This window comes from Nicotiana tomentosiformis, chromosome 9 (assembly GCF_000390325.3).
Source record: "Nicotiana tomentosiformis chromosome 9, ASM39032v3, whole genome shotgun sequence".
Classification (NCBI taxonomy): Eukaryota; Viridiplantae; Streptophyta; class Magnoliopsida; order Solanales; family Solanaceae; genus Nicotiana; species Nicotiana tomentosiformis.
Window position 1 is genome coordinate 57177219 of NC_090820.1, and position 22417 is coordinate 57199635.

General features: G+C 36.1%; 1 protein-coding gene across 1 annotated transcript; it reads left to right on the forward strand.

The window, feature by feature from the left end:
- The first annotated feature begins 1081 nt into the window (after positions 1 to 1081).
- On the forward strand, positions 1082 to 18393 carry LOC104100612 (ABC transporter G family member 32). Its single transcript, XM_009607881.4, has 24 exons — positions 1082 to 1522; positions 2440 to 2560; positions 2658 to 2746; positions 2828 to 2912; positions 3029 to 3188; positions 3254 to 3330; positions 3428 to 3481; positions 3878 to 3968; positions 4039 to 4340; positions 4421 to 4702; positions 4900 to 5216; positions 5339 to 5499; positions 5590 to 5693; positions 7024 to 7183; positions 7324 to 7446; positions 7552 to 7643; positions 7723 to 8055; positions 8131 to 8421; positions 9276 to 9359; positions 9457 to 9590; positions 9664 to 9891; positions 17095 to 17266; positions 17361 to 17615; positions 17829 to 18393. Exons 1-24 carry the CDS (start codon positions 1248 to 1250, stop codon positions 18099 to 18101), a joined length of 4263 nt encoding a protein of 1420 aa, XP_009606176.1. The 5' UTR covers positions 1082 to 1247; the 3' UTR covers positions 18102 to 18393.
- Positions 18394 to 22417: the final 4024 nt, after the last annotated feature.

A 22417-nucleotide genomic window follows, 5' to 3' on the forward strand; every position in this document is an offset into this window, starting at 1 on the left:
TAAAAAGTTATTAAGTTTTGTTAAATTTTTCCAATAAGATTTTTTTAACTTTTAAATATTTATCCTTTTTAAGATTAGAACTTAAAGAGAAAATATAAAATTATATTTTAAAAAATGATGGGTCGGCCCGTGGGGAACCGCAACCCACATAGTGTTGGGGTGGGCTGACCATTATAAGGCCCATTAAAATGGTGGACTAGCCCAACCCAGCCCGTCAATTACTAAAGCCCATGTTAGCTGGACTGGGCTAATTCGACCCGCCCATATTGACAGCTCTACTTGAATGTATGATTATTCGGTGCAATTTATATATTTATAAAATAATATTATTTACATATTTCTTTGTGTATAGCGTATTTTTGAAGTAATATTTCATATCAAAAATTATATGTAAGATTTTTCTTGCAACACTAGTACTAGTATAAAGAAAAAGAAAAACAACTTAAAAAAAAGCCGGCCATAAAGTATAACCGAAGCTAAAAAATGCAGGCGAACTTCCCAACCGTTAAATTCAAATCACCGCCTTTTCAATCCCCACTCGCTCATCATCACATGGAATGCGACCACCCCTTCATTTTTACACGTGTTTCATCCAAAGCAGCGAGTACAAACATCATAAATTCGTTTAGCGAGTGTGAAATGGTTAAAGCCCCGCCATCGTTTTCTGTCCTTCCCGGGACATTAAATGATCCTACCCTCTACTCCGTTTCTCACAGTAGGACTATAACAATTTCATAAACAGACAAAACATACTATGAAACTGACCATATTTTTCAAGTGGGAAAGTAGTTTGAATTTAATAAGTTAATTATTGACAAAGCCTTAAATGCCATGGAGAATTGCAGAGCAAAAGAAGTTTAGAGTGATATAAACGTCGACGGAAATGACTATACTAGAAATATTTTCTCATAAAAAGAAATGGAAGAAACAACCAAAACATTGATGAATAAATTGCTAAAGCAGAAAAACAGATAGAAAGTATACACAAAAAAGAAGGGTTGAGGGGGACCCCACGAAGAAGGGGGGCGGGGGATGAAGTTGCAGAAGAGGTATAAGAGAGATAAGATAGCCATAAATGCAAAGATCAACTAACTTAATAGTTCACATATATAGGTGTGTGAATGTAAACTCTACCCATATATACTTATCGGCACACAAATTTAAGGCTCCAACCAGAATGCAGTAATCTATAGTTCTTTGGTGACTAACTCATCTTCATAGTTCAAACAACCTCTATTGTGTTTAGAATGTGGGGTTCGGCGGAGAACCTGTCGGTGCGCTCGGCATCGTTCAGGGAGGATGGTGACGACGAGGAGGCATTACGGTGGGCGGCTCTGGAGCGACTGCCTACATACAACCGTGTACGGAGAGGGATCTTCAGGAATATTGTTGGGGAGTCATGGGAAGTGGATGTGGATAAGCTCCAAAATGATGAACGCAAAGTCGTCTTGGATCGCCTGGTCAAGTCGGTTGATGATGATTGGGAAAAGTTCTTCAATCGCATGAGGCTCCGTTTTGAGAGGTTCTTTTTTTTTTTCTTTTCTTTTTTCCTTATTCTAAAATTAAAATCTTATTTATCTCCTCTCTTGTGCTTTCTCTGACATAGCTTTGGAAGTCGTTGGCTGAGAAAGTTTTTGTAAAATTGTGCCCAACTGATGCTCATTTAGATTTGATTGATATTTGTTATTAGTGTCTGTAAGCAGATTGGCATATAAACTGTTGGTATGCTGCATATAATGTTTGATTCAAATTACATAGAAGATTTAAGGAAAATTTGTTAAAAAGAAAAAAGTACATTGACTAAAAAGCGTTACTCATTCCGTCTAAATTCTGGATCTACCCTCGTTAAACTAAGACAATCTTGAACCCTGAGCTGCCCTCTTCAGTACACTAGCCTCACTTCGATATTTCTGTTTCTTCACAAGAAGAAGTTCCTGGTTTTTCTTTATTTCCTTAATCTCTGTATAAGAGCTGGGAAAACTGTGATATGTTGGTTTATTAATTCTAATCACATCACCTTGAGTACAGTCTCTCACCTGTGTAGCTACAGTTCATATGATTGGTTCTTGTATGGACAAGCCCTGGCATGCTTAATTCCTTATAAGCACCTTGTAAATTTTAAAAGTTTTGAATTGGATTCTTCGTAAAAGTTTCAATCACTTATGCTTTGATCGATAGATCATGTTCTGGCATATATTATTAGCAGTGAGGCATTTACATTATTTCACTCTTGGAAGTGCAGACAGGGGCGGAGGCAGAAGTCGAGCTACGGGTTCAGCCGAACCCAGTAACTTTTGCTCAAACAATGTATTTTGTATCAAAAAATTTATTAAAAATGTACAAATACTAAATTTAGAACTCAGTCAATAGCACCTGAAGTCATTGTTCTAAAATCCATAACCTATAAAGTTAAAATTTTACCTCCGTCTCTGAGTGCAGAGTTGATTTGGACTTCCCAAAAGTAGAAGTCAGATTTCAGCATCTGACAGTTGAAGCTTATGTGCATCTTGGAAGTCGAGCACTGCCAACCATTTCAAATTTTATTTTCAACATGACCGAGGTATTCCCCATGCCATCAATTATTACATTAGAGTAGCACTTGATCATTTTAGCATATGACATCTCTCCTCTCTCTGTATTATGTGCAAACATGTCAGGCTTTCTTAAGGCAGCTCAAAATATACTCTGGCAAGAGAACTAAGCTGACAATTTTAGATGACATTAGTGGGATAATCCGACCTTCCAGGTATGAATCAATCGTTAACTCCCAAGAAAATCAAGCTGGTGAGAGTATGTTTATCTAAAACATTATGATGTTCATTTCTAGATTAACGCTCTTATTGGGTCCTCCAAGCTCTGGCAAAACCACATTGTTATTAGCACTTGCTGGACGCCTCAAATCTGACTTACAGGTACTGTCATATCTGAATTTTCATGATTTGGAGGTAGAGAAAGAACATGTTCTGCTAGATAGTAATCTTCTTCTTTTTTTTCTCAATATTCTACTAAAATGTTGATCAATTTGAAGACGTCAGGGAATATTACTTACAATGGACATGGTCTGAAAGAGTTTGTTCCCCAAAAGACATCCTCTTATGTCAGTCAACAAGATTGGCATATAGCAGAGATGACTGTAAAGGAAACTATGGACTTCTCAGCATGTTGTCAGGGTGTTGGATCAAAATATGGTAAAGCTCTATGCAAGTCTTCCAGTTTTCCTACATTACCTAAGATGAACCGTTGAATTTTACAGATATGCTATTGGAACTTTCAAGAAGAGAAAAGATGGCAGGAATAAAACCTGATGAAGATCTTGACCTATTCATGAAGGTAAGTGTGATTTGCTTGAATGGCTTTTCTCTAACTATATATATTATTCTTCTTAATAAATTTATTCCAATTCATACATGATGTATTCTCAATCTAGGCATTAGCTTTGGAGGGGAACGATACTGCACTTGTTGTTGAGTACATTCTAAAGGTATTTTTAAATGCTGGCTTACTTAGATTCATGTGGCAGTTTGATATGGCATAGATTGTAGTACTGGGTTCTAAAATTGAGAATGAAATGTAATTCATATATAATACCACCTTTCCCTATCTCTTTGTATACCGAACATCAGTATGAATCACTCTCTCTTACCGCTGCTGTTGCTAAACTCCTGTAAGTCTTTAGTAATGTTATAATGCAACGAGTACTAATTTAACGTAACTTATGCTTGGACAGTGGTTTCTCTTTCTTGTTGTTACAAGTCTTTCAGAATTATGCTATAGGACTTTCTACAAGAAGCGCAAGAAATAGTGCATAACATGTGAATGTTTTGGTCAAATAGTTTTCCTTTCAGCTTCCATAAGCACTAACATTTGTCTTACAAAGATTCTAGGGTTAGACAATTGTGCGAACACCTTGGTGGGAGATGAAATGCTTAAGGGGATCTCTGGAGGCCAGAAAAAACGGCTCACTACAGGTGATGGATTAAATATTTTCCCTTTTTGGAGTGTGCAATGATGTACTCATGTATTTGATTGTTCTTATAGGTGAATTATTGGTGGGTCCATCAAGAGTGCTCTTCATGGATGAAATCTCAACAGGGCTTGATAGTTCAACGACATACCAAATTATCAAATACCTTCGATATTCAACGCATGCACTTGATGGAACTACTGTTATTTCTCTTCTTCAGCCTGCTCCAGAGACGTATGAGTTATTTGATGATATTATACTTTTGTCTGAAGGCCAGATTGTATATCAGGGGCCTCGTGATGATGCTCTTGATTTTTTTGATTTTATGGGATTTCATTGTCCAGAGAGGAAGAATGTTGCCGACTTCTTTCAAGAAGTAAGTGCGTAGCTCTGCGTCGTGAATAATTTTTTGGCGTCTTAGATGCACAGTTTATTTTTTTGTTTATTCTCCTACAGGTTGTTTCCAAAAAGGACCAAGAACAGTACTGGGCTGTTTCTCATCGCCCTTACCAGTACATACCAGTGACAAAGTTTGCTGAAGCTTTTCGGTCATACCGCACTGGGAAGAATTTATCGGAAGAGCTAAACATTCCTTTTGATAGGCGCTATAATCATCCTGCAGCCTTGTCAACTTCTAAATATGGAGCGAAGAGAACGGAACTTCTTAAGACCAGCTTTGACTGGCAGCTGCTGCTCATGAAAAGGAATTCATTTATCTACATTTTCAAATTTATTCAGGTAAAGCCAGCATGAGAATTTGGAGGAAATACACCAAGAAATAGGATTAATACATTTTTAAGAACTAAAACTTTCCGAGGAAGTTATCAAAAAATAATATAACCTTTGGATGCTTCTGAATTACACTGGTTCCTTGATTGAACCATACATTTCCAGAAGCACATTTTCGTCCTTACGCTCTCTTTGTTGGTTTTCAGCTCCTCCTGGTTGCTTTGATCACCATGAGTGTTTTTTTCCGCACAACTCTGCATCACAATACAATTGATGATGGAGGCCTATATCTTGGGGAACTGTATTTTTCCATGGTTATTATTCTTTTCAATGGTTTCACGGAGGTTTCAATGCTTATTGTCAAGCTTCCGGTCCTTTACAAGCATAGAGACTTACATTTCTACCCATGCTGGGTCTATACACTTCCTTCATGGGTATTGAGCATTCCAACTTCCCTAATAGAATCTGGTTTCTGGGTAGCAGTGACATATTATGTTGTTGGGTTTGATCCAAGTGTGGCAAGGTAAAAAATTATACTTTTAGATTCACATTTATCTTTATCTGATGCTTCACCCAGTTTTTTACCTACCTCTCTTTGTTTTATTCTCTGGTTTTTTGGTTCGTTTTTCTTCTTTTGCTATGCAGATTCCTTAGGCAATTCTTGTTATTCTTCTTTCTGCATCAAATGTCTCTTGCTCTTTTTCGCCTAATGGGAGCTTTGGGGCGAAATATGATTATTGCAAACACTTTTGGGTCTTTTGCCATGTTGATTGTCATGGCTCTTGGGGGATATATTATTTCAAGAGGTGAAACTAAATCCTCAAATTGCCATAATCTCTTTCTCATTAAGCTCCGTGATAAGTTGATTATTTATTTCCTATTTTCTGTTCTAGCAGATAGAATACCAAGCTGGTGGATCTGGGGTTTTTGGATTTCTCCCCTGATGTATGCTCAAGATGCAGCTTCAGTGAATGAATTTCTTGGGCACGTATGGGACAAGGTGGTCTATTATGATGTCAAGTATCTTAAATTGGTCTTAAGTTTTACATAATTTATTTACTGTTCTTGACACAACTGTGAAAAGGCAAGAACATTTAGGGTGTGTTTGGTATGAAGTAAAAGAAAATGTTTTCCAATTTTTCCATGTTTGGTTGACTTAAATGTTTTAGAAAATATTTTCCTCGTTAACTCATTTTACTCCAATTGGAGGAAAATGTTTTCCCTATCAAAAGAAGGAAAAACATTTTCCAAAACTTTTCTTCAATCTTCCCCACCCTATTCCCCATCCCCACTCACCCCACCCCTACCCTACCCACCCTCCCCAACCTTGCCCCTACCCCCACCCTAAATAAAAATATTATTAAGAGTACTTTCTTTTCATGTTGTAGATAAAGTACTTTTTTTTAATTTCAACAAAGCGAGTTTTTTTTTTCCATAATGTAAAAAAGTATTTTCATTCATTCCAACAAAAAAAGTACTTTCTATTCGTGAGGTAGAAAAAATATTTTCTTTTATTTCAACAAAATAATGTAGTAAAAAGTATTTTCTTTCATTTCAACAAAATAAGTATTTTTTTTTCATGATGTAAAATTTTTTTTTTTTTCATTTCAACATGGGGATTTGGAGGGAGGGAGGGAGGGTAAGGAAAGTAGCATAAAAAATTTCTACTCTCTAAACAAACACTAGAAAATATTTTCCAGAAAAAGTTTTTCGCTCACCAACCAAACAAGGGAAAATAAGTAATAAAACCACTCATTTTCTAGGAAAACATTTTCCTTCATACTAAACACACCCTTAGTTTACTTTAAGGTAAACTTGGAGCTAAATTTTTGAATTGAATTCTTATTAGTGTCTGAATATTTCCTTTTACACATATTAAGAATAGACTAAAATAAAGAAAAGGGAAATAACAGAATGAATTTAGTTGAGGGCCTAAGGTCCTCATGGTTTTTGGTAGTGGTTATGCAATTTTGCCAAGCAACCTTCAGGATCTCTGTTGAAGTCAAAGAATAAGTAGAACTTTGCTTTTCTTTTTTCCACCTTACATTTCCTTTTTCAGAAGAAATTATCCATGTCTTGTTTCAGAAAACTAAAAACTATGAAGTGATTGCATCAAAGAATGAAGTTTGTGGCTTGTATAGAAGAACTCAGCTGTAATATTTTTATGAACATGGACATCCATTACACAGCCCTTCTACTTGTTAAACTTGCAAGGCTTTGCCATTTCAACCATTTGACCATCCTCTGATCCATGTTCTTTGACATCATATCCACTTCTTTCCTAATAATAGATATGAAAACACTTACCAAAATTTCTTATACGCATCCAGAGAGCAAGCAAGAATTCTGATTTGCGACTAGGTGAAGCATTACTGAAGTCACGCAGTTTATTCCCCCAGAGCTATTGGTACTGGATTGGTGTCGGTGCTTTGCTTGGATATACGATTCTATTCAACATGTTATTTACATTCTTCCTGGCCTACCTGGACCGTAAGACACCTATCTTATATGTGATTCTATGAACTTACCGTTTGAATCACCAATGAAAAGAAAAACTGGAGATAAAATAGCATGTTGCAAAGTAACAACAAAAATAAATTGGGTCTTTTGCTCACTTTACATTTCTTCAGCTCTTGTAAAGCATCAAGCTGTGGTTTCTAAGGAAGAGCTTCAAGACAGAGGCACGACTAAGAAAGAAGAACCAGCTGTTATTCAGCTAAGAGAATATTTGAAGCATTCTGGCTCGCTGACTAGTAAGAAGACTGCTGTTTATTTAGACGTATCACATTGTAGGGAAATGAACCTTTTCAGGTCAATTTTTTCATTCTTAATGAGATTTCCTACTCTATACTGATCAGGACAAAGTTTCAAGAACAGAGGCCTCGTTCTACCTTTTCAGCCACTTTCAATGACCTTCAAGGATATCAATTACTATGTTGACATGCCTCTGGTACATACCTCAACCTCTTCTTCCTAAAGTTTTTTGTGCATCATTCTATTTCTGAAAACACAAATAAATGTTACTTCAGGAACTGAAGCAACAAGGCATGGCAGAAGACCGATTGCAGTTATTGGTTAACATCACTGGAGCATTTAGGCCTGGGGTGCTCACTGCACTGGTGGGAGTTAGTGGTGCTGGAAAAACAACCCTCATGGATGTATTAGCTGGTAGAAAAACTGGTGGTACTATAGAAGGGAACATCCACATATCTGGTTACCCAAAAAAGCAAGAAACCTTTGCTAGAATATCTGGTTACTGTGAGCAGAATGATATCCACTCCCCTTGCTTGACCGTTCTTGAATCATTGTTGTTCTCTGCTTGGCTACGTTTGCCATCAGAGGTTGATATAGAGACACAAAAGGTAACACCCTGGAAATTTGTAGATGCTTTTCTTTTTCAGACGTCAAATAACTTTTAAGGAGGGCATCGGTTTCAGGCATTTGTTGAGGAGGTAATGGAGCTTGTGGAGTTGAGTTCACTAAGAGGAGCTTTGGTTGGTTTGCCTGGAATTGATGGACTGTCCACAGAGCAAAGGAAGCGGCTAACAATTGCTATTGAACTAGTAGCCAACCCTTCTGTAGTGTTCATGGATGAGCCTACATCCGGATTGGACGCAAGAGCTGCAGCCATTGTAATGAGGACCGTAAGAAACATTGTGAACACTGGCCGAACAATTGTTTGCACTATCCATCAGCCCAGCATTGACATTTTCGAATCATTTGATGAGGTATATCTCTTTTATCCAAATGTATAAATCTAGTCACCCTTATGAGTCACTTTCAAATAGACCGAGGATTGTGCCAAGTTTATTATTTGGATCATTATGATGTTTGATGCTTCTTGAAAATTAGAGGCTTTTTCATGTGGAGATGCCAAACAAAGAGATTCTTGCTCAAATCTAGACTTTCCCATGTGGACGTCAAGGACTAAGTCATCAGCACATATACAATTCGACCGAATTAACCATGAGCACTTGTCAAGTGGGGTTTAGCAAGAATTTTTGAACACTTCCAGTGATTACTGGAAAATATTTGCTAGATGTTACTGAGAGAAATGAGGAGGCTTAAGTGCTGCGTTAGTGATGATAAGTTCGGTCTTGTGTTAATAGAAGAAAAAAAACAGGAAAAGGTGTTCAATAAGTAGAGCAGAGTAGCCGCAGCTTTACCAAAGAAAAAGGCAGTATAGGTGGTCATTACAAGAGGAGTAGAAACCAGTAGGCAGAAGCAAGACGAAATGAAACAGTACATGTTCATTACAACTAAAGGCAGTCGAGGTGTTCAGTACAACTAAAAGAAGAAATAGCCAAAGAAGGATAGAAACCAGTAGGGGGAATCCACCATTTATAGGGGATCAACACAACAAAACCAAAAACTGATATCATACATATTTTCTTGTTGAAAGCTTATGTGGTGCATAGAATAGTACAAAATGACTGACTGAATATAAGATGTTTAACTCCTTATAATACGATACAATCAAGGAGTGTCAATCCATAGTATAGAATATAGTAGACAAATGTAGTGCTGCTTGAATCTCATTATTTTTCCGCTGATACTCCTTTGATCTCTTCGGAAATGGCAGCTTTTGTTTATGAAGCGCGGAGGAGAGCTCATTTATGCAGGACCTCTTGGTCCTAAATCGTGCAAGATAATTGAGTATTTTGAGGTTATATACTTACACACATTTTGTTTGCATTAGGTGCATTGCAAGTTTCTTGACAAATGATTGTCTAAAAGCAGGTATTCCTTGTACGTGTGTGTAGGGAATCGAAGGGGTGCCAAAAATAAGAGCTGGATATAACCCTTCCACATGGATGTTGGAGGTTACGTCATCAGTAGAAGAAAATCGACTTGGTGTTGATTTTGCAGAAATCTACCGAAGATCAAATCTTTTTCAGTATGTATAATTTTTTCGTTCTCTAACTTTATGTTCTTTTCGGAATGTAACCTTTTCTTTTTTGTACTTCCAGATATAATCAAGTCTTGGTTGAAAGGCTAAGCAGGCCAACTGGGGATTCAAAAGATTTGAATTTCCCTGCTAAGTACTGTCAGTCCTATTTCACTCAGTTCCTAGCTTGCCTGTGGAAGCAAAATCTCTCCTATTGGCGCAACCCACAATATACTGCTGTTCGCTTCTTCTATACACTCATCATATCATTGATGCTGGGGACAATTTGCTGGAGATTCGGTTCAAAAAGGTTTCTTTTTGACACTAATCATAATCTGCATTTTATCCTTGACTATTTTACTGTGAACCTTCCATTCCATTTCTGTGGTATTAACTAGTTTAATGGCATTAGTATTCTTATATAGAGAGAAAGGAATAATATGATAATAACTGGAATCAACTAAACATTTGTCTTCATTTTGCTGTCTAGTTGTGATGCTAATTTCAAGAACTAACACTTTACTAATATTTGAACAGAATACTTGCATCATTGTGTTAACTTGCATCTTGTGTTCCACTGGTCATTGCACTGTCCTATCAAGAAAGTTTTTACTTTGTGCACTCATGTCAAATTCAACTTTTAGAAGACTGCTTTTGGACATGCGATAAGTTTAGTGGATATATGGAAATATAACAGGAAACTTTTTATCTTCTGCTTTCAAAGAAACAAGACAATATGATTACTGATGGATTATTATATGCAACACAAGCAATCTCTGTATCTACTCATATGTAAATTAAACAACTAGCACATACGACTTGCCTCTTGAAGCATGAACAAATCTCCTCTATCACATGAGCCTCCAGTTCCGCAGCAACTCAATAAAGTCTCTACCATCTATCTGCACGATCACAATCCTAATATCCGAAAAATAATAATTTCGTGTGGGAGAAATTTCTAGGAAAAAAGGTGCCAAAATTCGGCCACCTCCCCTTTCTTCCTCTAGGTCGAAAATGTTTTATGGGTTAAATACCCTTTTTCAAAACCTGTTTGATTTTCTTTTCCACCAAGAAAATAATTTACTTTATTTCCTATTATTCAGGCACAAGGGACCACATAATTTAATTAACAAGGCTTCCGATTACGGAATTAATATCGAAAATTCGAAATTAATATCTACATAACAAATTACGAATTATTATACTAAAAATTTGTCATTGACTACTTAGTTCAATTTCGAAATTCTTCCATGAAATCTTATTCAACTCCATATATTAAGATCCAAATTCTAATCAATTAAATTAAATTACTGACAATTTAATTTATTGATTACTTCCTTTAAACTTTCGCTTAACTTATTTCATGTGACGGATACAAAATTCATTGGCCGGGTATACACATGAAAACTTATAAGCTTTCATAAAGGTGTATCATCAATCTTAAACCGAGATATGGATTCCATCTACTAACTATTACTTTACCAATGTATATTATTATTATCCAATTTACCAGACATATTGACTCACTAAAGAATCTCGCCTTTCAATAAATAAAAATATTAATAATATACATAACTAATAATAATATTATGATTAAGAGTACAAGTACAATTAATGGCTAGAGAATTTATTTTATAAGTTAGTATAAAATATTTTTCTCTACTTGGTCCGTTTAATACATACAAAATGTAATAGCATAAGAAGTCGAAATTAAACTATTCCCATAACCAAGAAACGTTATATTCAATCTTATACTACAATCATTCTTGATGGTTTGTCCAATTCCATTATCAGATTGTGAATTCAAACTTTATACTTACAAGAACCGATTATTTAATCTTTCGTGTATAAGTTAAATTCTATACAATAATTCATCTACTATATATGCAAAAGACACAGACTAATATATGATCAATTTATAACTTTATTAAAACTGAATAAAGAATTATTTCATAATAAATACTATATCCAAACCCATGGTTAATAGTATATATCCCAACAATCTCCCACTTAGATTTTTAACCATGACAATTGTTAAAATATACTATATCTAAACGTATCGTTAGTAGTATATGCCCCCAACAATCTCCTATTTAGACTCATAACTATGAATCTATAACTTTCACAACCATTCTTTTGCATGACCATTAAAGTCTCCACCAATAAGCTTTTGTTAAAGAATCTTGTCAAGTTGTTTTCTGATGCAATCTTTGTCCAATACTGCTTTATCGTAACAAACTACTTTGGTATTAACATGCACCTATCCATTCTTGATTCCAACTTATCTATTTTCCCTTTCAGCACATGTGCTGGACAATCCTATATCTGAACGTGTCGCAGACCGAGCTTATATCCAGTCCACAGTTCTATAGGTGTCATAAGTACTGGCTTAGAAGGAACTAAATTAAGAATGTAATTTGCACTTTCTAAGGAATATTCCTAAAACGAATAAGGAAAATATGAATAACTCTTCATTAATCTAACCATCTCCAAAAGAGCCATATTTCTTCTCTCTACTATACCACTTCATTGTAGAGTACCTGGCGTAGACAATTGACATGTGATCCCCTCATTATGATAAGTAATTAATGAACTCTGTAGAGAGATGCTTGCCACCACGACCAAATCGTAATGGTTTAATATATTCCCATGGTGCTTCTTCGTCTCAAGTCTTAAAATCCTTGAATTACTCAAAGCATTCAGACTTATGGCGCATCAAATAAAAATATTAATATTTTGAGTAATCATTTATGAACGTCACAAAATACTCAAAATTATCTCTTACCAGCATATTCATTGAACCACACAAATCAAAACACATTCATTCTAACTTATCACCGGATTTATTTCTTTTTGAAGGGAAACATCTTTTAGTCATTTTTCTTTCTAAACAGGATCCACAAGTTGTTAGTGTCTCTACTTTCAGTGAACCTTAAGGTCCATCCTTGACCAACTTGAAATCTCATTCAGACATATGACTTAGACGCAAGTGCACAACTAAGTTTCACTCAATTTTGAAGAACATTTTCTCTTATGAGGTAGACTAATAATGTTCAGTTCAGGAGAGACATTAACTACTTGATCATAATCACAAAAGTTTCTCCGGGATTAAGTTCCAAAATTTAAAAAATGCCCAAGAACCCATCTAAACAGCCCTAAAACACTAAAATTAACGTTAATCATTGCATAACATTGTGGCTCACTAGGCTGTTTCCGATAGACCTACCAAATTTCATGTCAATCGGAGACCGTTAAAATCATGATCTCCAAAACTGAGACCAAATTTGGGAAATTACTATTTGAAGCATTTTTTAAGAATTTAAATTTTGGCCTATATTCTTATCATATATCAATTTATGTCAAATTAACATGTGTCATCATGTTCTAGATTAGACATAAATAAAATAACATAAAGAATGACTTTTCGTATTTCTATCACGTTTTAATCCGCCAAAAAACTCATCTAAATGATCCCAAATCATCAAAATACAACGTGATTCACTATTAGTGAGTCCTTCTTATCTGTCATTTCCGATGAACCGAGCAAATTTCAGGTCATTCGGAGATCGTGAAGTTCACGATTGCCAAAAAAGTAGACCAAATTTGAATAAATTACTTTTTGTCAAATTTAGGGACTAAACCCATGTGATTACATTCCTGCTATATATCATATCAAATTAAATCATCATGTATTATCATGTTCTAGATTTAACCCAAATATAGCCGATATATAAAGAATCATTTTTCATATGTACAACACATTCAATTAAATAAACTGCTTAGAACCCTATCTAAACGACCTCAAAACGCTAAAAAATAACATGATTCACTGCATAACAGTGAGTGTTTCTCACCAAGTCGTTACTGATGAACCTACCAAGTTTCATGTCAATCGGAGTTCGTTAAATTCATGACCACCAATCTGTAACCAAACTAGGAGAATAACTATTTTAGACAGTTTCATAAATTAAAATAAATATGATCTTGATTTCCATTCTCCTTATAATTATCCTATGAGCTCAAGACATACATTTGTTCTTTCTATTTCTAGGATACATAATACCTCTTCTTGCAATAAATTATCCTTTCATTAAACACATGAGAACCTATGATGTTATATTTTCTCCCGTTTGGCGAAAACTCCAATATCTCTTCTCATGAATGTGTTGGTGTTACTAGTACCCAATGATAAATCTCTTTGGCTAGTTAAAATCTCCACCACTAGTATAGATTTATCAAGTGGTACATTAAGTTGATTCTAATGACTCAAATAAATAGACCATTTTGGTGGATCCTATTTATTAATCATAATGCTCAATCTATGAATCTAAATAATCACACATGTATAAAGCTATTAAGACTTTTTCATGTTTTCAAATAAACAAACCACTTTAGTGATAACTATTTATTACTCAAAAAATTCTTAATTTACGGGCGAACATACATGTAGCTCATAAAATTATTTTATGGATAAAATATGGACCACCGCATAAAAGCCATACCAATAATAGAGATAAAATGCCATCATATTTCACTTAGTTACAACCTCTGACCAGAGAACAAGGCCGTAATGTAAATCCAAGACACACAGGGCATGAAAGCATAAACCAAAATTGAGAAATGTTTATGCACAAACATGCCTAACGCACCAATCATTAGCCTTCCAGGATATCTAACACAGGATTTCACTTTCTTACAAAAAACAATATATAATCACACAATATCAAGTTCACTTTATAAGACCTAGTTAAGAAAATCCTACATACTTATTTTGGAATATAATAAGGCAACACGTCCATATACCGATGGTCAACATGTAAATTCATTATATCACCAGTTTTTAAACATGGAGACCATAGGGAGCGACCCCTACCACCACTGAATTAAAACAAGTTACAAATTTTCAAAAAATAGAAAAATGCCCAAAACGCTATTCAAATGTCCCGAAAATGCCAAAAAAACACAGTACACATAGCATAGCAGTGATTATTGATCACAGGCCATTTTCGATGGACCCACCAAAGTTCAGGTTAATCGGAGTCCTTCAACTTGTTGACCTCCGAAACCATGGCCTAATACAGGTAAAAATCATTTTTGCATCTTCTAGGGTCATAAAATAATTTCAGATTATTCTAATCAAATATGAACAATAAGACAACTGATATCTCATGACTCCAAGAATACAAAAAAATTGGTACATTTATTTCATAAAATAGTAGTGTAGTTTTTCAAAAAACAACATCCACATGTAATTCAAAAACGCACATCAACATGATATTCGTGCTTCATGAACAGCCTAGTTATCTAGTTAAACGTGAGTGGGCTCTGATACCACTTGATGGATTATTATATGCAGCGAAAGCGATCCCAGTATCTACACACATGTAAATTAAACAACTAGCACATACGGGGTTTCACGGGTTACCTTTTGAAACGTGAACAAATCTCATTTATCACGTAAGCCTCTAGTTCTACAGCAACTTAATGAAGTCTCTATCATCAGTACGATCACGATCCCATAACGTTCCACGATCTTTTACTGTGTTACCCAAATAATTTTCAAAAAATAGTAATTTCGTATGGACAAAATTTCTTGGAAAAAAGGTGCCAAAATTGAGTGACCTCCCCTCTCTCCCTCTAGATCCAAAAAACCCCTCCTCTATGACGCAGGTTTTAAGGGCTAAAACCTTTGTCTAAAACGTGTTGGATTTTCTTTTCCACCAAGAAAAGTATTTCCTTTGTTTCCTATTATTCAAGCACAACAGAGACCCCAAAATTTAATTAACAAGGCTTCATATTATGGAATTAATTTCGAAAATTTGAAATTAATATCTACCATAATAAATTATAAGTTATTCTACTAAAAGTTCGTAATTGCACTCCTTAGTTCAATTTCAAAATTTTTCCATCAAATCTTATTTAACTTCCATGTTAAGATTCCGATACTAATCAATTAAATTAAATTACTGACAATTTAATTTATTGAGTACTTTATTTAGATTTTTACTTAACTTATTTCATGTGTCGGATACAAAATCTACTGGACGGGTTTACACATGAAAACTTATAAGCTTTCATAAAGGTGTATCATCAATATCAAAATCGAGACATGGATTCCATCAACTAACTATTACTTCACTAATGTATATTATTATTATTATTATTATTATTATTATTATTATCCAATTTACTAAATCTTACTAGTGAGATTATTACTGGGTTGTTGTTGTTGTATTGACCCACGAAAGAATCTCGCCTTTTAATAAATCAAAATATTAATAATATATACAACTAATAATAATTATATTAAGATTAAGAGTACAAGTACATTTAATGGCTAGAGAATGCAAGTCAGTATAAAATACTTATCTCTACTTGGTCTGTTCAATTTATACAAAATGTACTAGCACAAGAAATCGTAATTAAATCATTCCCATAATCAGAATAAATTATATTTAATCTTGTGTTTCAATCATCAGCCAAGGTGGGTTGCTCTGATGGTAAACACCCTCCACTTCCAACCAAGAGGTTGTGAGTTCGAGTCACCCCAAGAGCAAGGTGGGGAGTTCTTGGAGGGAAGAATGCCGAGGGTCATTTGAAAACAACCTCTCTACCCCAGGGTAGGGGTAAGGTCTGCGTACACACTACTCTCTCCATACCCCACTAGTGGGATTATACTGGGTTGTTGTTGTTGTTGTTGTTGTGTTTCAATCATTCATGATGTGAACTCAAACTTTATACTTATAAGAACCAATGGTTTAATCTTCCGTGTATAATCTAAACTCTATACTAATGCTGATACATAGGCCTCAAGGACAGTTTTTCCTGATATTTATGATAGAATTGGATTTTTATCTTTTGAAGTTTTCGTTTGTTGTGTCTGCTACGGCAGAACCAAAAGTGGCATTAGCTTTGGTTCACATGCACCTTTTACCCTTACTTTTCGATGGTACTAATGAGTTGAATTTAGCAAGAATTAGAAGTTATAGCAAACATTAGAGAAAGAAAAACAAATCATCTGAGACTCATTTCTTCATTTGACTTAGGTTTGGACCAAAATAAGATAATAATACAGCAAAGAGATCCCAAAACTTCACATAACTTAAAGTATCATAAATTTCTCTCTCTCTCTCTCTCCATCTCTATCTCTTAATTTTTGTCCGCTATCATTTGTGAATGTAGGTTGTGTTGGGGATATTTTGTGGGTAGTCAGTCACTTCGTGAAAGTAGTTTGGGGGGTGGGGGGGGGGGAGGGGGAGGTTATATTTAGGTGCCTGGAAGAGAATTTCGTTCTGGCCATGTATAGGGAAATTGACCACAAATGGAAGTGAAATGCAAAAATAAGTTGTCTTTTTTCTTTTGACATACAACTAACATTTTCATCCACTCTTGCAAGAAGACAGAGGGGGCTTAATTCTTTGTGCAATACTTACAGGCCTTGTCCTGATCATTAGTTGTACCTAACTGGTGATATGTTACTGTATCTGAGCTTCTTCATTTGATAACCAAACAGGGACTCACAGCAGGATTTATTCAATGCTATGGGATCCATGTATGCTGCAGTGTTGTTTATTGGAATTACAAATAGCACTGCTGTCCAGCCAGTTGTTTCTGTTGAAAGATCTGTTTCATACAGAGAGAGAGCTGCAGGGATGTACTCAGCTTTACCATTTGCATTCGCTCAGGTGCGGTCTAAAGATTTCCGACTATATCCATTTTGTTAATAGTTAAAAACTTCTTGATCTTTGGTATTAACAGTGCTCCACTTTTCCTATGCAGGTTGCTATTGAGTTTCCTTATGTGTTCACACAGGCAGTAATATACAGCAGCATATTCTATTCAACGGCAGCCTTTGAATGGACTGCTTCGAAATTTTTATGGTACATATTGTTTATGTACTTCACTATGTTGTACTTCACCTTTTTTGGAATGATGACAACTGCAGCCACGCCCAACCACAATGTGGCTGCCATTATTGCTGCTCCTTTTTACATGCTTTGGAACCTTTTTAGTGGTTTCATGATACCTCATAAGGTAATGAACTAACATTCTTCTCTATGATTCAAACATCAGACATTCTATTTTTCGCTTAAATCAATGAATATCAAGAGCTATTGAAGACTGATTTCTGACCAGTTTCGAATTAATTGCTGCCAAGTTTAAAATGTGATGGCACTAGAGGTCCTTCGCTAAAACTTCTCGTCTCTTTTGTTTCTAATAGCATCTTCCTCTACTCTTTTGAAACAGAGGATCCCAATATGGTGGAGATGGTACTACTGGGCAAATCCTGTAGCTTGGACTCTATATGGCCTTGTCGCATCCCAGTATGCTGACGATGATAGACTTGTGAAACTATCGGATGGCATTCAGTCAGTTCCAATAAAGCTTTTAGTCAAGACTGTGTTTGGGTATAGGCATGATTTCATTGGGATCGCTGGTTTTTTGGTAGTCAGTTTTAGCGTGCTGTTTGCAGTGATTTTTGCTTATGCAATAAAATCTTTCAACTTCCAGAAGAGGTAACTCTCACTGCTGCAACTTCACTGCATTTCTTGGAGGTTCATGATCCTGATAGCTACTTCATGAGGCAGTTGAGCCACTTTAAGTAAATGTAGACATTTAAAATGAGTTATACATGTGAAATGAAGATGACATTAGGCAATTTGTAATTCTTTAATGCATGAGGTGATTTGGCAATAATGATCGTGGATAATTATTTTTGATCTTTGAGTGACTTTTTGTAAAGATACATACGGTAGGCAAGACAGATATGTAATTAACTGTATCGTGAGTAAAGAGTTTGAGTTTCTCCTCCCTTGCCATTTTGGAAGAATTTAGTCTGTATATAATTGTTTATTAAAACGGTACAGTTAAATTTGTAGCGTGATTTATAGACACATGAATTAATTTGATCCAGAAATATGAATAAATAAGAACAAAATCAAGATTATAAAAATAACTTAAAGGAAATACAAGCATGGTTGTATGATGAGCCTCTCCCGAAGCGATAATAAGAGAAATGTTAAGAACAAAAGTAAGCAAATAATTTTATATAGTGAGAGCAAATTATAGCCTTTTAGTACAGATGATTTTCGTGTCCAACTATGGATACAAGTTTTCCCATTTATAGATCTATTCAGGGAGACAAGATCCTCAAGAAGATTGGAGAGGTGGCTTATGAACTTGCTTTGCCACCTAGTCTCTCAGGAGTTCATCCAGTGTTCCATGTATCCATGCTCCGAAAATATGTCGGGGATCCGTCTCATGTTCTGGATTTCAGTATAGTGCAGCTGGACGGTAATTTGACTTATGATGTGGAGCCGATGGCTATTTTAGACCGACAGGTTAGAAAGCTGAGGTCAAAGAGCATAGCATCAGTGAAGGTGCACTGGAGAGGCCAGCCAGCCGGAGAGGCTACTTGGGATATTGAGCAGGAGATGCAGAGCAAATATCCACACTTATTTGAGACTCCAGGTATTATTCTAAACCCGTTCTAGGACGAACGTTTGTTTAAGAAGGGGAGAATGTAACGACCCGACATGTCATTTTGAGTATTATAACCCTGTTCCCCCATTTACTGCTCAATTTATACTTTACAGTTGTTTTATTACTTGCAGGGGTAGTTGGTTCGGGTCCGGAAGGAATTCGGAGTGAAATGAGACACTTAGTCTCATAATTGAAAAAATTTAAGTTAGAAAAGTTGACCGGATGTGAACTTATGTGTAAACAACCTCGAATTCAAATTTTGATCATTCCAATAGCTTCGTATGACGTTTTAGGACTTGTTGGTATATTTGGTTGAGATCCCGATGGCCTCAGGTGAGTTTCGGATGGTTAACAGATCAAAAATTGAACTACAACAGCTGCTGCAATTTCCTTATGCTGGAAATTTCTTCTGCCAAATTCGAGCCCAGAATCGAGCCTAAAAATCGAGCCCAAAGTCAAGCCACGATCGAGCGCAGGGTCTAGGTCCACGATCGAAGGCAGGGTCGAGGACCAGGATCGAAGCCACGATCGAGCCATGGGTCGAGGGCCACGATCGAAGGCAAGGCCGAGGACCAGAATCGTGGCTCTGGATTGAGGCCTAGGATCGAGACCCAGGATCGAGGCCCAAGATCGAGACCCAGGATCGAGGGCTAGGATCGAGGGTCAGAATCTAGGCCCTGGATTGAGGCCCAGGATCGAGACCCAGGATCGATGACCACGATCGAAGGCCAAGATCGAGGAAGGGCCGAGGCAGTCTGGGCAGAATTATAAAGCTGGGACTTCGTCCCATTCGCCATTTTTGACAAATTGGAGCATGAGGAGAGGCAATTTTTAATAGATTTTTAAGGAAAACTTGAGGTAAGTCCCTTGTAATCATTGCTACTCTATAATATTGAATTATCATCGAATAATCCGACTAGGTTACATGATTTTGAGGTGTAAATTGGAGATTGGAACTTAGAAATTTGGAAATAAGATTTGTAGATTTGAGGGTTGAGTTGAGGTCATATTTTGGTAAAATTGGTATGGGTAGACTCGTGGTTGAATGGGCTTTCGGATTTTGTAACTTTTGTTGAGTTCCGAGACGTGAGCCCCATTGGCGATTTCTTGAGCTAAATTTTTGATTTTTATGGAAAATTAGCATTTTCTTATGGAATTAATTTTAATAAATTTTATTGACTGAAATGAATTATTTGTGACTAGATTCGAGGAATTCAGAGGCCGAATTGTGAGGCAAAGGAATAGTAGAGTAAAGAATTTCACGATCTGAGGTAAGTAACGGCTTAAAATCTGGTCCTGAGGTATGAAACCCCGGAATTTGGTATCATGTGATTACTTTGGAGGTGACGCACATGCTAGGTGACGGGCGTGTGAGTGTGCACCGAGGGAATTGTGACTTGGTCCGTCCCGTAAAAATTATAAAGTTGAATAATTTGTTGATAGTTATGTGTCCTCTATGTGTTGTGGAAATTTGACTATAAGTCATGTTAGAAACCATGTTTAGGCTATATGTTGGTATTGTTAGGACCCACAGAGGTCGTGTACATGTTGAATTATCTGCTTAAATTGTTGTTTTGTACTCAGTCACAACTTACTTGATTATTTTATCTCAGTCTCTATTGTTCATTATTGATGTATCATATCATTGTTGTTTGGGCTGATTTTATGATTGTTTAGAGCCCGAGAGACTGGAGAGCTTTATGACTGAGTGAGGCCGAGGGCCTAATTGTGAGATATTATACTATAGCATGTGAGTTGTCCGTGCGGATCCTTATTTTATACTATAGTACGTGAGTTGGGCGTGCAACACATGAGATGTCCGTGCAGATCCTTATATTATACTATAGCACATGAGTTGGTCGTGCAACACGTGAGTTGGCCATGCGGATCCAGATATTTATATTATGGCATGTGAGTTGTCCGTGCAGCACGTGAGTTGTTCGTGCAAATTATAGCACTTGGGCTGTAGGAGCCCCTCCGGAGTCTGTACACCCCCAGTGAGCGCGGGTACCCATTGAGTGTTAGTGCTGAGGGCTGAGAGCCGAGGGGATGAGTTGTTGTGACGAGTGGAGTGATTGTTGGCCTGAGAGGCTGTACTTGCTTTTCATTTGTGGTTTCACTTAGTTGCTATCTGTCATTGTTGTGAAATTCTCTGAAAGATTTTATATTCGGATTACATGAACTTGAACAGTATAAAATTGATTTGACTTAAACTGCCATAATTGAAAGCATGTCTATTCTTTGCTGGAATTACTGGAAATGAACTGTAACTGTGTAGCTCGTCATTATCTTCAGTTCCTTATTTATTATTGTTACTTGCTGAGTTGGTTGTACTCATACTACACCCTACACTTCGTGTGCATACCCAGGTGTTCCTGGACATAGCAGGTGTTGATTCTTCCGTGCAGCTGATTTTTCGGAGATTCAGAGGTAGCTGCCATGTTTCGCAGACGTTGTCTCTCTTTCCCTATCTTTTTGTTTATTGCATTTGGTCTGAGATTATTATAGACCGTATTATCCAGACTTGTAATATATAGATGCTCATGTACTTAGTGACACCATGTTTTGGGGAGTGTTTGTATCAATATTTGTGGGATTTTTTATTGTATTTAAATATTATATTTTCAAACTTAATGTCACGACAGGTGAGATTTTGGGTCGTGACATTAGCTCACCTTATCACACTGCATGACTTCTAGTAGTTCCCCTATTAGCCACGCGTATCAAGCCCACCTTATCTCACCGCATGCATTTCAACACCCTGACCTTATATCACCGCATGCGTATCAATATCACAATATTTCACAAATCGCACCTCAAGTGCCCAAATATCACAGCATAACACAACTTGCACCTCAAGTGCTAAAATATCATAACGTGTTACAAATTGCATCTCAAGTTCTCAAATACCATAACATATCACAAATTGCACCTCAAGTGCTCAAATACCACAACATATCATAAATTTCACATCAAGTACTCAAATATCATAACATCTCATAAATTACACCTCAAGTGCTCAAATATTATAATTTGCCACAAAAATGAACAATACATTATTTTCCACAATAAGGAGTCCACGACTCGACCATAATGTGCACAAAATATTAACAAAATATCCGGGAGTGAACAACTCAACATAGTAATATTTCACAATTTAACACTTTGCCTCAGTATGTTTCACGACCTTTATAACTCAATACCAATTTCAACAACATGATCTGGAAAGTAATTCACAAGGAACAACGCCTTCTTTAATCCAATGTTTTTTGGCAAATAGATAAATGCCTCCTTTTAAATTTATTTAATAAATTATTCGCAGATGAAAAAATCCATAATAAAATTATTTTCAC

Excerpts from the sequence above, each read along its gene's own strand:
- LOC104100612 (XM_009607881.4), top strand. The coding sequence starts at position 1,248 with ATGTGGGGTTCGGCGGAGAACCTGTCGGTGCGCTCGGCATCGTTCAGG. Across the intron at positions 4,341-4,420 it reads TTGCCGACTTCTTTCAAGAA|GTTGTTTCCAAAAAGGACCA; the intron begins GTAAGTGCGTAG and ends ATTCTCCTACAG. Across the intron at positions 5,217-5,338 it reads TTTGATCCAAGTGTGGCAAG|ATTCCTTAGGCAATTCTTGT; the intron begins GTAAAAAATTAT and ends TTTGCTATGCAG.